Source organism: Sinohyriopsis cumingii, chromosome 1, assembly GCF_028554795.1.
Source record: "Sinohyriopsis cumingii isolate HCF-2022 chromosome 1, ASM2855479v2, whole genome shotgun sequence".
Lineage (NCBI taxonomy): Eukaryota > Metazoa > Mollusca > Bivalvia > Unionida > Unionidae > Sinohyriopsis > Sinohyriopsis cumingii.
The window spans coordinates 1,051,942-1,068,890 of NC_142961.1; the positions used below are offsets into that span (position 1 = coordinate 1,051,942).

General features: G+C 33.6%; 1 protein-coding gene across 1 annotated transcript in view; it reads left to right on the plus strand.

The window, feature by feature from the left end:
- The window catches only part of LOC149806308 (laminin subunit alpha-2-like), a 339,640-nt gene that overhangs the window by 255,185 nt on the left and 67,506 nt on the right, over nucleotides 1-16,949 (plus strand). The window contains exons 51-54 of the mRNA XM_089951256.1: nucleotides 661-808; nucleotides 5,594-5,738; nucleotides 12,666-12,786; nucleotides 13,239-13,385. Coding sequence (XP_089807382.1) covers nucleotides 661-808; nucleotides 5,594-5,738; nucleotides 12,666-12,786; nucleotides 13,239-13,385 — 561 coding nt within the window. The remainder of the gene's footprint in view (nucleotides 1-660; nucleotides 809-5,593; nucleotides 5,739-12,665; nucleotides 12,787-13,238; nucleotides 13,386-16,949) is intronic.

A 16,949-nucleotide genomic window follows, 5' to 3' on the forward strand; every position in this document is an offset into this window, starting at 1 on the left:
TATATTTGAACTCATACACAATCTCATCCCCAGAATGATATTTTACACATTTATTTTTCATACTTGGGAAAAAATTTAAAAATCTTTTTTTGCATGGAAAAATGTGTGAAATTTCAGAAGCAATGCCACGATCATGTTATATCTAAATTTGTGCAATAATGAAGCATTCTCTGGCAGGGTTTCACTGTATGCATTGTTTCACATTCTAACACAAACTTTGTCAATATTTGTCACAAAATTTTATACAGATATATTTAACCTTCAAGATGTTGTTGTGAAACAAAGACATACTAGAATGCAAGATAAGAGCTTTGGTGGACCAGGTTTTCTGGTGATGCTATCTGTCATATTCAAGGAAGTAACTTAGGTTCCTTATTACTAAACATATAAATTTTATACTAAATACCACAAGAATAGGGTATTTTTAAGGACAAAATGCCTGTACTAAACACATGTCATGCCTTGTATTTATGTCTGATGTTGAGTCTCATTTTGGCAAAGACCAACCAGATATGCTGCTTAATCTGTAACTGAGCTAGTTTTAAACATTTTTGTTATAGAATGCCTGAATAAATGCATATTTACACCAAAAGAACCAGATAATTATTTTGTAAGACAAATTTTGAAATGAAAGAACATGCATCCATATTTATCTTCCAGGGAGAGTTTACATCAGTGGAACTGCAGAATGGGCAAGTCGTATTTCAGTTTTATCTTGGTGCTGCTGCCTATGGTAGAATTGCAACTGAATTAAAGTATAACAGAAATAAATGGGTGGAAGTGAGCATAGACAGAATTGGTAAAGTAGGCAAGTATATTTATTTCAAAATTGATTCTTCAACACTGAATCAGAGTCACTACATCTAATGTCATAAGATGAACATAAAATTGAAATGACTGGAATGTCTTTTCATAATTTTACACATATACATACATGCCATTAGCTTAAGAACATATGTACAGTAATAAATGAAAATTGTGGTAGTCTGTTTTCAAAATATAGCCACCACAGTGGCCATCTTGAAAATGTTGTTATTGCTTCTCCTTCAGAATGAATGGTCATGACAACATGGGGTTTTCACTGAATGGATGGTCATATCAACATGGGGTTTTCACTGATTGCATGGTCATATCAACATGGGGTTTTCACTGAATGAATGGTCATATCAGCATGGGGTTTTCACTGAATGGATGGTCATATCAACATGGATTTCACTGAATGGATGGTCATATCAACATTGGGGTTTTCACTGGATGGATGGTCATATCAACATGGGGTTTTCACTGGATGGATGGTCATATCAACATGGGGTTTTCACTGAGTGAATGGTCATATCAGCATGGGGTTTTCACTGAATGGATAGTTGTATCAACATGGGGTTTTCACTGAATGGATGGTCATATCAACATGGGGTTTTCACTGAATGGATGGTCATATCAACATGGGGTTTTCACTGAATGGATGGTCATATTAACATGGGGTTTTCACTGAATGGATGGTCATATCAACATGGGGTTTTTACTGAATGGATGGTCATATCAACATGGGGTTTTCACTGAATGGATGGTCATATCAGCATGGGGTTTTCACTGAATGGATAGTCATATCAACATGGGGTTTTCACTGAATGGATGGTTATATCAGCATAGGGTTTTCACTGAATGGATAGTCATATCAACATGGGGTTTTCACTGAATGCATGGTCATATCAACATGGGGTTTTCACTGAATGGATGGTCATATCAACATGGGGTTTCACTGAATGGATGGTCATATCAGCATGGGGTTTTCACTGAATGGATGGTCATATCAATAGGGGTTTCACTGAATGGATAGTCATATCAACATGGGGTTTTCACTGAATGCATGGTCATATCAGCATGGGGTTTTCACTGAATGAATGGTCATATCAGCATGGGGTTTTCACTGAATGGATGGTCATATCAATAGGGGTTTCACTGAATGGATAGTCATATCAACATGGGGTTTTCACTGAATGGATGGTCATATCAACATGGGGTTTTTAATGAATGGATGGTCATATCAACATGGGGTTTTCACTGAATGGATAGTCATATCAACATGGGGTTTTCACTGGATGGATGGTCATATCAACATGGGGTTTTCACTGAATAGATGGTCATATCAACATGGGGTTTTCACAGAATGGATAGTCATATCAACATGGGGTTTTCACAGAATGGATGGTCATATCAACATGGGGTTTTCACAGAATGGATAGTCATATCAACATGGGGTTTTCACTGAATGCATGGTCATATCAGCGTGGGGTTTTCACTGAATGCACGGTCATATCGATAAGGGGTTTTCACTAAAAGACTTCTTTTGATATCTGAAAATTCTTGTTGTCACTACTCCATCCAGTACAGATGATCAGTATGAAAGGGAGTTTTACCAAAAGAGATTTTAATGATATCTTATTTGTCCTCGATGAAAATGGTGTCAAGCTGACGTCTGTCACAAGATGAAGCCGGGTTGGGACTGGATTAGGGAAGACACCAAAAGCAACTGCGTTTACAAGATGTTTATTTATAAACGCAATTTAAATATAACAAATCTGACACCATTATAATCAAAAGATAAGGAAAATTATAAAGTTCCTAACATGGAACTATCAACAATTAACTCAATGAAGAAAACAAAACTCCAAATTAATTTAACGAATGGAATTTCAAAACAAACGTGAATCCTATCACCGATCAACAAAATAAAAGTGACCTAGACCTCAATATAAAAAGTCTTGAAGGTATCATTCAAATAACGATTTAGAAAAGAATGTAATTATGAATCATTCAAATAACGATTTAGAAAAGAATGTAAGTATGTATTGTTCAAATAACGATTTAGAAAAGCAGTGTAAATTACTAACCTATCGTTCATAAAACGATATTGAAAAGCAGTGCAAATTACGAACCTATCGATCATAACCAGACATTGAAATAGGAATGAATGAAATGATGAACCTATCAATCGTTCACACAACGGCATTGCAATAGGAATGAATAACATTATAAACCCATCAATCACTCACACAACGGCATTGCAATAGGAATGAGCAACATTATAAACCTATCGATCGTTCACACAACGGCATTGCAATAGGAATTAATAACATTATAAACCCATCGATCGTTCACACAACGGCATTGCAATAGGAATTAACAACAAACCTATCGATTGTTCATATAACAATATTTTCATATAACGATATGAATGAATGAAATTATTCGCCTATCGATCGTTCACATAACGATATAGCAATACGTGTAATTATTCGCCTATCAATCATTCATATAATGATATAACAATACATGTAATTATGAACGTATCGATCTTTCATATAACAACTTAATAGGGATGAATGGCATTATGAACCTATCGTTCATATAACGATAGTAATGAATGGAATGATGAACCTATCGATCGTTCATATAACGACATAGCAATAGGGATGAATGACGTTATGAACCTATCAATCGTTCATATAACGATATAACAATAGGAATGAATGACATGAACCTATCGATCATTCATATAACAACATAGCAATAGGGATGAATGACATTAACCTATCGATCGTTCATATAACGATATAACAATAGGAATGAATAATGAAATGATGAACCTATCGTTCGTTCATATAACGACATAATAGGAATGAATGACATTATGAAACTATCGATCGTTCATATAACGACATAATAGGACTGAATGACATGAACCTATCTATCGTTCATATAACGACATAACAATAAGAATGAATGACATACATGCAATTGTGGAAATAACATGGAACACTACAACTATCGTGGCACCCATTTGATGACCAAGATGTTAACTCCGATTCCACACTCTCTAGTAAATGGCCAGAGAAGCACCCACGCATGGTCCACTCCTCTTAGTCTGCTGAAGGATCCTTCACATCACAGACCCGTTGGTCGCGAAGCCCTGGTCCCTCGCACTGAGAAAACCAGTTCACTCTTCCAATCCAACATCACCAAAACACAACGTATACGTCACAGGAACCCCCACAGAGTTCTGTGACTCCACATCAAACGATGTACAAGGCATGGCAGGCATGTATAAAGCAGCTCTACAGCTGGTGAATCCACATCAAACCATATACAAGGCATGGCATTTAGGCAGTTAAATGATAAAAACTAAACCGTGTAGTACACATGATACGGTTAAATACTTCTTCAGTCATATATGTAGCGCATGCGCGCACATGAATTCCTTACCCAATACATTAATCGTTTAATGCAGACATTGTATAATTAAATACAAGTTGTCTGTTTGGTTGCAACAAATAGCTAACACGAACCAGACCATAGTATTTATAATATAGCGTTGTATAACCTAGGTATTGACTCTTCATAGAATTTAGAATAAATACATGTTTCCTGCTCGTTAGCTACTGCATTCAATGAATATGTTTGCAGATAGAAGTCTTTTTGAAACATTAAGGTTCTAAAACATCTAAAGTATAAAAACAATTCTGTCATATAGACGAATAATAATAAAGAATTTCATTACCTCTACAGCTGGAGATTTGCTCCTGTAAAGGGGTAAGTGTGCTGACAAGACTTGGCGTAATGTGATTTGTTTATCGAGAATTTGATCTGTAAGTATACTAGCTGTGACAGATATGCGCAGCTAGGTACTTAGGTTTCCCGCTGCAAGCAATTTGTTCATGCAGCATGGTCTGAGTTTCGCTCAGGATTTCGAAATAACTAAGCCGAAAAAATGTACCACCCTCGGGTGACGCTGTACGCGGCAACGAAACCCGAGTACATTTTTTACAACATATACATATTGATATAACTCCTACACAATTCCGTGACAACATCCAGTATGTGTGACATAGCAGACATCCAGTATGTGTAACATAGCAGACATCCAGTACATGTAACATAGCATACATCCAGTATGTGTAACATAGCAGACATCCAGTATGTGTAACATAGCAGACATCCAGTATGTGTAACATAGCTGACATCCAGTATGTGTAACATAGCAGACATCCAGTATGTGTAACATAGCAGACATCCAGTATGTGTAACATAGCAGACATATGAAAATCTTGTTTTCGATGAAGAATATCAGAGATGATTTCAGCACTTGACAGTTAAAAGGGTGAAATGGTCTTATTCCTGGTAATTCATTTTGCCCGTAGAGCGTAAGTCCCCTCAAGGGGCTCTTGTTTATAATATTATTCACATTATGTTTTAAAGGGAGACAATTCAAATTCCTTGTAATCACATGCTGAAAATGTAAATTGAGAGAAGCAGAATCTTGTTTTAATCCTGTCCTTTCATCCATCCATTCCAAACATTGTGTGAAAACCTCTCAATAGGGACACATACAATTTAGCTCACTTTCTTGTTTGCATATGTTGATAACCTGCTTAAATTTTCAGTCCATTATGGCAATTTTTAAATTTGTTACAACTTTGGAACATTTTGGAGTTGAACATTTTGGTCTGCAGTGATGGCATATGTGTTTTACAAATATAAATCAAGTTTTTGTATTATTCTTTTGTCCATCAATCCTCTTGACGTGGTCTTTCAGCAATGATGACGGTTGATCAGGAGAGGAAGTCCCTACTTAGCAGCATCCCTTCTGGGGACACATTTCTGGATGTGCAAAACAGCGATCTCTTCTTTGGTGGAATTCCAGGAGATGCAAATATGAATATCTATGGCAGAGTGTCAGGGTATGTAGATCACTTTTTTGTACAGGTGATAAAAAGTATTGATATAATTGAAATGTTGATTCGGCACTGGAAACGTGATTCAGAAAGTCACTGCAGAAATTCATGAAAATATCAATATAGATGTCATATTTTTTTCAGCATTCTTGGATTTTGCTTATCAAGTATAATCATTCTGGTAAGACTTTAGACTCTTTGTCTCTGAGCCAAAAAAATAGGTAGTCCCCAAAAGTATGGGGTTGGGGATCACTGTTGGCATTGAGAAATGTTTCAGTTTATGTATCCCTGAGACAATAATAATAATAATGATGATATTAATAATAATAATAAAGACTTTATTTTCCAAGGATGGCTATTAGTTACAAATAAGAAACGAATCTACCTTCAGGGCCTCTATTATATACATACAAGATACAAGCTAATAATAATACATTCACATACACAAACACATGTACACACATGCACAAGCAAATACACATTATATAAACAACTATTCACATAAATGCTACATTGCTGCATAAACGAAAATAAACCACAGGAGGTTGGTGGTGTAGCATGTACTTTAATAAGAACACCATTTTTTATGATTTCATCCATCTAATACACCTATTGTGGAAGGAGGAGCTGGAGCTTGGAGTTTATTTAATATCATGTGGATTGTTATTCCAAACAAGTGCACCTGAATAGTGAAAGCTATTTTTGAATAGCTCCTTTTTAGGGTTGGGTACTTTGAAATTTTGCCATTTTAATGATCTCAGAATTGGTGTATCAGCAGATTCTCTTTCCTTGAAAACACACTGCCTGTATTTGACAGACTGACTTTTAGAAAGAATTTGGTTAAATTATATTTGTTTTCCTTAATTTAAATTTCTCATGGATTCCATATGGAATACTTCAGGAATCCGTATGGAAGAGATATGGACTGAAAAACTTATGGAATCAGACAATTTATTCCATATCAGTTCCATAAGTACTTCACAGCAAGTGAAAATTCCATATGGAAAAAAGTTGCAACTTTAATCCATAAACACTTTTTCCATATGGAAAGCAGGCTCATGTATTATAGCATCATGGAAAATACTCTCTGAAGAATTAATAACCTAAAGTATCTGATTCAAATAGAAATATTGGTGGGAGTTAGAGTACATGTATATGTCAGTGTAGCTGATGTGGAAGGATGAATATATACTCATATCAATTTGAAGAAACACATGTATGTCAGTTTTCTTTAATTTATTTCCACAGATGTTTAAAAACAGACAAAGACATGACCAAAAAAGTAGAGAAAATGTAAACATGATCAGAAAATTAATATCTGGTAGTACAAGCATAGATGAATCTTTTGACTTAGAAAATTTGGTGCAAGGTGGATTTTGGGCTTGATCTGATGTTTATTCTGAAAAGTAATTTTTTGGGCTTCCTATTAAAATATGCTCTACAAAAATCATACCCTAGTGAAAATGTGACTTAAATTTCAGCAAAATCAATGAACATTTCTTGACATTCACTCAAAAGTCCTTTTTCACTAAAATTATGGTATTTTAGGAGATTTTACCAAAATTTTTGAAAATATCTGTGAAATTTTGTGATTGCAATTTCACTGACTCTGCCAACATTTCTGAAAATATCAGTGGGAATTTGTGATTGAAATGTCACAGAGTTTGTCAAAAATTCTAAAAAATATAGTGATATTTTGTGATTGTAATATCTCTGACATTTCAGTAAAAAATATTCAGCAGCATTTATATTCCCTGTTTCTGATAGCTGTAATTGTATTGTTTATTTTGGGCACAATAACTTCTTTCCACATCTTTCTGTGTTAGATTTCTTTATCAAATTTTGTCATTGTTGTAGTATTTTTGTTTAACTTAAACTGGATTTAACTGCCCTCAACAAGTTTTCTTGTTTTCTGTTTCAAATCAGAATTTTGCTTTTCTCCTGAACTGAATCTGGTTTTCCTCAGTATGGACCCTTTTTTTAATATCGTCTTCAAAACTTTTTTTTAAATAATGCTCTATCCGGTCCCATTCTGCAACGAGCTTTCTAATAAGTATTTGTTCCATTTATTATTTAAAGGATGATTGCTGTAAAGAACTTTCTGATTGGTTAAAATTTTGTACATGCCCAATGAATCGTTACATAACAGAAACTGATGGGAATGCTAAACATGGTGATTCGATTGTGATACGAGTTTGAATAACCATTTGAAAAATGTGCGGCAATGAGAATAGCTTGAATGCAGAGTCAATGGGAACGTAATTGGTCAGTCTGTACGAAAACTGAATGCCAGGACTAGCATTTTGCTTTTTGTGCCATAAAGAGCTTCACAGTATCGGCTAACTTGCTAAATAGCACAAGGAATTGAACCAGGATGATTTTGAAGTTATATAACTCAAAACTGATTAACTTCCAGAATGAATTTAAGGAGGACAATGTATATATAGATCACTAGTGGGAATTGTTGCGAAATACCCATGTCTATCAAAGATCGTCATATCTTTGCGGAATTTTCTTAGCCCACACGTAGAGTCATCTTTTAATATCGTGAGGCATTATTGTGTATATTATCAAAATATTCTAGGTGTGTTGGAATTCAGTGTAAAATAAGAGTAATTATATCATGATAAACGTGTGTCATGGCTGCTTATGGAACAAGGACTAAGTCAAGAGACCACAACAGCATCATAGTTTGTACATTAATCAAAAATCAAGTCTGCAGTACTAGTGACATATGGCAGGCTCCTAGCATTTCTTCTTTTCATGTCTCAGATGGAGGCTTTTCTGTAATTTTGCATTATTTTCACAGTTGAATTTTTCAATTCATATTAATATTTTATATATGTTTATGTGTTCACAGATGCCTGTGCATATATTCCAGGCTTGATACTTTGATTTTTAAAATCACTTAATTATTTAGTGTCAAGCCAGATTCTTCACATCATGTTGTATGTACTGTATATATTGTACATAACAGAAAGAAGGCCTCAAGGTAGATTAGTTCTGTAACTAATTAAGTTACCTTCTCTAAATAAAGTCATTATTATTATTATTATTATTAACTTCCATATCTCTTGCCTTGGATGTCATATACTTACAACATCTGTAAAAAAAAAATTTCATGCAAACTTAATATCACCTTGGTTAATAAAGTCCTGTTTAATTCATATTCATTATTAATTTGAAACCTTCTGAAATATCTGAAAAACTACTGAAACTATATAATGATCAAAATTTTAGTGAAATCTCAAAAACGTTTTAGTCAAATATCTGTGAAATCTCACCAGACTTTTCAGTGAAATGAAAGAGACTTAAATGATGCCATCATGGATTAGGTTTTGTATGCCATCATGGATTAGGTTTTGTATGCGAGAAAGAAAATGAGGACAAGATGAACCTAAATCTTATTTGATAATGTCTGCCAAAATAAAATTTATGATCCATTTTAAAAAATATTGTGAATATTTTTCATTGATTCCCAGTAATGTCTAAGAATCATTAGGCAGTTTAATAGAAATCAGAAGCAGATTTTTTGATGGTTTAGACAGAAAGCGCTAGAAAACCCCATCTAAAATCCGCCTTAAGTATGCCCAGAAAATTTCATATGGGATGAACTATTACCAAATTCCATATGAACTATTTACAGATTCTATATGGACCATTTACAAATTCCATATGGTACATTTGCCAATTCCATATGGACTATTCACAAATTTCATATGGAGTATTGCCAGATTCCATATGGATTATTCACAAATTCCATATGGATTATTGCCAAATTCCATATGGAATTTTAATTTTATTCCATATGTAAGCAGTTGATATATATGTACCCAAGTTGCGCAGTGCAGTGCACTATAAATAGAACACCTGTTACCTGATTGACCCTGTACATTTAGGCCTGTTATGTTTAACATCAGTTTTAACCATTTTACTTGTTTGGTAAACATCTATTATGTATAGACAGATTTAAGAGTAAAATCTGATTGTTATAGTTGTATAATTATTTTTCACAGAAGAATTTTTTATGTGCTTTAAAATCTTGAGAGAACTTTTTCACTGTCAAGCTAGTGAAGCCAAGCAACCAGCTGTAGCTGCCATTTCGCATACTCGAAATTTATCAGTTCTTTGTCAACATCTACTTAATTAAATCATTTGAATTTGATAAATTATGAAAGCTCATTGTTGCCTACATCAATATCGGAGCCTTTACCGAAGTTATTGATAGTTTCATAGTTGTCATTCTAATCGTGCAAACTCCAGAAAGTAATGAACTAAATCCACAGCCTCCATTTTGGAGAGTGGAGAATCTGACCCAGTTATTTTAAATAGCAGATTATGACTAGAGATTAAACAGCGACCATGTGATCTGACGTAATGGTCATTCACATCAATGAATGTAGTACCTAATAAGGGATTTTCCTCAAAGGTGGCACTACTAAAAAACCAGCTCAAAATGACCGATGTTTAGAGCAGGGCGTCCAAATATGATTCAATGAGAATGTTATAGCAGCATCAAAAGGCGCTTCCATGTGAATCGGGTAGATGTGTCCAAAGATGAAGTAAAGGGTTAACGGCTATTTCAAGGTCACTCAATTTCAGCTGATTCAAAAAATTCTCTATCAGTATAAGTCAGGTAATTTCTCCTCCCAGCAGCTGATTCTCCATTCAATCATGTTAATTTTTCATTAACTCTTCTACTTTTGGTGCTATCATCATCATATTTTTTTCTTCTTTTGTTCAGTGTTTATTTTGTAAATGTAAGCTAAAATTTGATTACTGTATTTCATGTTATTTTTCGTTCACAAAAAACTAATTATTAATTATTTCATTGTATGAAAAATGATATGCAAAATAAATAATTATCATTTGGTGGAACTAACCATGTATGAAAAATAAAGAGATCGTACCTGAATAAGTTTTATGGAACAGAAACTACTCGACAAACTAACGGTACAAACGTACAATTTAAACGTATATTTTCTGTCTCATTCTGCTCTCAACTCAATAATCTAATTACAAATAAAAATAGAAGCACTCAAAGAGTATTGTTGTTATTAGTGAGAGGGAGAGAGAGAATTATGTCTTATTGTGCAAGCTCATCTGCATTTAGAGCATATATAGCTGTTATGTTGTGTAATGTTGGCAAAATTATTAAGATGGTTTGAACATGTATTAGTTATGGGTATTATTTATTTTTAAATTGTATGCAATGATATGAGACCACATTGTCAAGAAATAAAGTGCAACTTGTATTATTACAGCAACAATAATCTCATTATCAAATTGCAATAAAAATATAAGAACTTGAATTCATCTTTTAATTAATGCGCACACGTGTGTGCGAGAGCAAGAGATGAAACAAAATTTTGTCAGTGTACAAGACCGTATTTATTCATCGTGGTTTTTATTTGTAGCTTTAGCAAAGAGAAAAAAAAGTTTTTAAGGCCATCTACCACATTTTATAGTTTAAATTACCACTTTTGAAAATTAAGAGAAACCAGCCAGAACCAGTCTAATGCTGGCAGGAAATGTTCCACCAGTAAAATGACCAGCGTGATGATGCATGGCAGAGCAATAGGATTAAAGTTGTTAAAGAACAGCTGGCTTGTGTACACAACAACCTGTTAATTGATTACCATATTCGGGGTGTTAAGGCCAAATGCAGGATGTTTTTGATTTGTTATAAGGTGGTCATGATGTCTTCTGAGCATTTGATGAAAATAGGTTGACCAAAGGCAGAGAGGAGATAAAATGGAGAGACCGACCATAATAATTGACTTTGGCAGACACATAATAGTAAGTATTTCATCATGTTTAATTGTTACTTTATTTTTAAAGATGTTTTAAGAGTAATATTTAAGGACATCTCATAGATATTTTGTTCAATTTAAGGCAGAATGCTGAAATGTGTGCTTTCTTCCAGTGCTAAGAAATATTACAAGTTCAACAGTGCAAATTACAAAGGTCCTGAGTATGTATGTGACTTTCAAAGGTATCCATCTTTTTTATTTCATAAACTATTTGAAGTTTTCATCTCCATAAATTAAGTTCAATCCCTAGATAAAAAATATCAGTTAACAATACTTTGCAAGTTAATTAATTTTAAAGTTGGGATAAATTATTCATAAAAGCATAAATACATTATGTATTATTTCATTGTTAATTTTGAGTCTAAAACAGTATGTATTTAATTTTTTACAGTTGTGAAACCTGTTAACAGAATTTTGGATCTGAGCCATGAAGAGAAAGAAGCCCTTGAGGATGACACTTGGAAATACATCTTAAGTCCAGGTCAAGAATCTGGTGAATGTAATGAATATTGGAGAGAAGTCAGCAACCTTACAAACCTAGCAACAGGAATGTCTTTGCAGGCTGAGCATAGTTGTCTTGTCTTTACAACATCCTAATACAGAGAGGACATTCTCCATTCTTTGCAAAGTACAAGTGATTCAGGGAGAAATCTGGACCAGAAAACTATTGAGAGCCTGTTAAGTGTGGAGCCTAATAATCACATTGAATGTCATCAGTCATCACCAGACCATGACCTTGTGAAGGACAACGCTATTAGATATTAAAAAATCAGTGCAGTGATTAAACATGATGAAATACTTGACAGTATACAGATTCATGTCAATTATCATTAGCTGAATTTAAGTTCAAAACTTGCTGTTGTATTATGAAGTGACCAAATATCATGACCAAAAATGCACTTGTTTGTTTTCAGTCCCTTGAAGAATGTAAAATTTATGCCAATAAAAATGTACTAGTGTTGAAGCCAATCTACGGATCAAACTTTGTAAATCTGCTTGTTTGAAATCCTGGTTCTGACACATGCATGTAAACATTATATAGAAGTGGGGGTGTGGAATGTTTATTGATTATATTGTCAGTTTTACTGGTATACATACTATTTCAATCATTATGTTACAGGGCCACAGTGCTGACCACTCCATTTCTTGGGTGTATGAGAGGTATTCAGATCAATGCCAAAAATATCAACCTCTGGCAAGGGAAGACAACTGTTGGAGTCAAAGAGGGCTGTACAGAGAGTGTATGTAAAGTTATTTTTCCTTCCAATGGAACTTGAGTTATTATTGTTTGGCATTATAATCGTATAACGACTGGGTTAGTTTCATGCAAAATAATGTTCTGACATTATGCATCTTTTAGGAAAGCTTAAAAACTGTTTATGCTTTTAGTGTTTCTGGAGGACATTTTTGGTCAGTCATTTCATCTTAGCATTTTTCTAACATTCATTGTCAGTTTCACAAATGACCATAAAAAGAAACTGTTGTGTACAGTGTCTGATTTTTTAATGATAAAAACTTGAATTTCTTAAATGAAAAAGGAACTTTAAGTTATTCAAAGTGGTTCTAGGAATTTTAACTTTTATAGGAATAGTTAATATTCACTATGGGTAAATCAAAGTCGTTATTCTTATTAGAAAGTTCAGAAATAAATGAGTTCTTCCTATCTGTAAACCACCTTTGTCACTGCTTGCAGGGATACCGTACAATCAGTTTTTATGGAGAGGGCTTTGAAGAAATATCTGCCAGCAGTCTTGGTAGGGCTTCAGCAGATCTGTCAGTGTCTTTTGTCACGAAATCACCTGACGCTTTGCTGCTCCTTGCAAAGACCATAGAAGGAGATGTAAGTAGATGATGAGTGAGTGGAACAAGGTATTAAAAAAACAGTCACTTATGGAGGTAGCATTGTTATAGACATGTAATTTATTTCTACAAGTTTTCATCCACACATTTCACAGAAGATGCAGGGAACGTTAAATTGGATTTTCCTGTTTGTCCATCCAGCCATCTTTAGTCCTTCTATTCTTCTCTCAGTCCGTCCATCCCATATCCATATAGTATCTCCCTTAATTATCATTGCATTTCAAGCAAATTTGGTATATAGTCTGATATTGGTGCAAGCACAGCTATCGTATTTGCTGGCTTATAAGTCGATGTGGAGTATAAGTTGAATCAGCAAATTTGGCAAATTTTCTATCCTTAATCCTTATATGAGTTGATGCTGAGTATAAGACGAGGCCAGATCAACACCTCGGATTGTGTTTTTCACATTGTTCCACACAGCATTGCGAATTTTATCCTACCTGTAACTCAGTAACCTTTCCAGTCAGGATTATTAAATCTAAGCACCTAATTTATTTCACAAGAAGTATTTTAAACATATTATGTACTTTTAGCTACATATAATGACGCTGACCCAAAAATTTATTGAGTTACAGATAGGATAAAACTTGCAACGCTGTGCGGAATTAAATTATAATAACTTCCAGCTTCATAAATATTAAAAGTATCACTGTATGCTCTTTCAGATTACCAGCAATAGGGAAATTGCATCATTAATATTAAAATGTATTTTCCGGGGGTGGGGGTGTATGGGAAGAGAGATACAGAGAGAAGGATGTATATGTAAGTTATCACATTTTTTTGTTTGCACCTCATGATCAAAATCAAATATGGTCTGATATATGAGAGAGAGAGAGAGAGAGTTCAGCTCTTTGTGGATTTTTTTATTTCTCTTTTTTAACTTATTGCCCCCGTGTTGCTGAAGCTTTTGTCAAAGAGAGAAAACATTAATAAATGAAACAGTAAATGTAGACTCTGAAAATACATACCATATTCCTTCAGGGTTTAAATACTCAAAATAGTTATATCCATATAGTCTCCATTAGGTTAAATCCCAAGACTGACCATTTTGCATGCACTCTAATTTTCTTTGCAAGTATAACAACATCTCCATTCCCAACAATTAAGATTTTGTTTGAAGTGCATGTACTCTTCCTGTACTTAGGCAGCAACTGTTTTTGATCTTTGCTCATGCTAGATATACTTTAAATTGCTGTCGGTTCCGTTGGCAAGTTAAAAAATGTCTCTGAGAAATTTACAATAGTAACCACCTGGCATTTCCTTTAACTGTATGGTACGGTATTTATAATACCCATGGGTTGCCTCATTTCCCTATTAGTAACCTCACTAATCTGATCTGATCTGCAGAATCTTGACCTCAAACAGGTGTTTTCTTGGAATGAGGGAATACAGCCATAGCATATTTAATTAGCATGTAAATACCACTACAAAGCCATGTGATTCATGTGAGAATGGAAGTGGAAACAAAAATTAGAAGGAATCGCTTAACTAGTGGTAATAATTGATAATGGAATATGGTACTGCACTTGTACACAAGTAAAATCAGTCTTCAGGTAAGTGAACAATACAGATTTACAATCGTGAAGACAGCTGCTTGTCTGTCTGTCTGTCTCTCAGTGGGGCATACAAATTATTTGGTCATTAGGTGCAAGAAGAAAATTGTGATGGAATATGTTTTTGTAATGGTTTTTCATCTCCTAACTTGTAAATTCTAACGCACATATATGTAATTAAATTTAAACAACGTATATTACAAAACAATGTACATTACTGGTTTATGCGGCTTTAGCACAATTACATCTGATCTGTTAATTTTTAATACTGATGATCATGTAATTGTTTAAAATACTCACTGTGGGATCCTATATTTATTCATACATGATATCTTCCCCAAAATGAAATATTTTTTGCACATTATTTTTCATACACTTGGAGAATTATTTTCCATACAAAAAATATGATAAAGCGATTCGGATGACATAATTCGTATATAAGTCGATTTGGAGTATAAGACGAAGCTAAGATTTTCTGGTAAAAAAGTATCGTCTTATACACCGGCAAATATGGTACATTCAGCTGTCAATGTTTTATTCATTGTTATAATCCATGAGTTGCTGACTTAACCACTTCAATTTTTGCACAAGAATTTTATAGTTGTCATTTGGTATGAACCATATTTGTTAGCTTCATATTGACAAGGCCTCAGCTACATTTTTATCATCAGTACTCTGTACCATCTTTTAGCTGAGTTTAAGACGTTGATTGTCACCCCCTCCCACAGTAATTGAATTTGAGCCAAATTTGGTAGATTGATATTTAAGGACATTGGCTAAGTGCAGTTGTCAACATTAAGCATCATTATTTACTGGAGGTATAACCATGAGCCATTCATTTCTGTATTAATGTATAATTGGACTTCCATACATGCAACCATTACACTTTTTTTTTCACCAAATTACATCTTAACTCACCTTTGTATGGATTATGCTTTTTAGTACATTACAATATAACAAAAAATAAAGCAATAAAAGATTGGGTTTGTCATTTGCATTATCATCTTTTTAATTCCATTCATCATAAAAATTTGAGAATATTCTAAAAAGAAAGACTGTTGCATAAGAATAGCATAAGAGCTAATTTGTCCATCATCTATCTACATGTATTTTCCTAATTTTATATTTATAGTAATTATATGACCCACTTCCAAGAAAACAGATTGGTTTCTTTAATTTGAAACTTGCAGTTTCATTATATTCATAGTCAAATTATTGGACCAGTTTGTACTTTTAAAGAAAATGGCACCAGTTAACTGGGCTTTAATGGTTTGACTTGTGGATCAAAATTCTTGGAGCTCATCTTTTTAAACTTCAAAACGTATCTGATCAGAAAAGGACAAATCAATTTGTAGAGAAGAATATTTGTGTGATGCAATACAACACTCAGATTGATTGCTTTTCATGTGGAATTGATGGACTTCACCATTATTCAGCAAACATTAGACCTGTAGACTAGTTAAAGTGAGTGTTGAATATAAATAATTTTTCAGCATGTTTTGTGTTTGTATTCTGGTTCCAATCCACAAGGATTTTGCCCTTTGTGTCAAGAATTTTGACCTGCAGATCCAGGTTAATAGTAAAAATAAATGTACATTTTTCTTACAGTGTACTGTAATTATGTCATGCGATATATTAGCTACGATGTCTCAGCCTCAACAAAGTAGGGGTACTAATATTAGTACTAGTAATATAAAGATTACAAAGTAGGGGTACTAATATTAGTATTAGTAATATAAAGATTACAAAGTAGGGGTACTAATATTAGTATTAGTAATATAAAGATTACAAAGTAGGGGTACTATTATTAGTACTAGTAATATAAAGATTACAAAGTAGGGGTACTAGTATTAGTACTAGTAATATAAAGATTACAAAGTAGAGGTACTATTATTAGTGCTAGTAATATAAAGATTACAAAGTAGGGGTACTAATATTAGTACTAGTAATATAAAAATTACACTTTTTATGCTCAGATTATGATTTTTTTT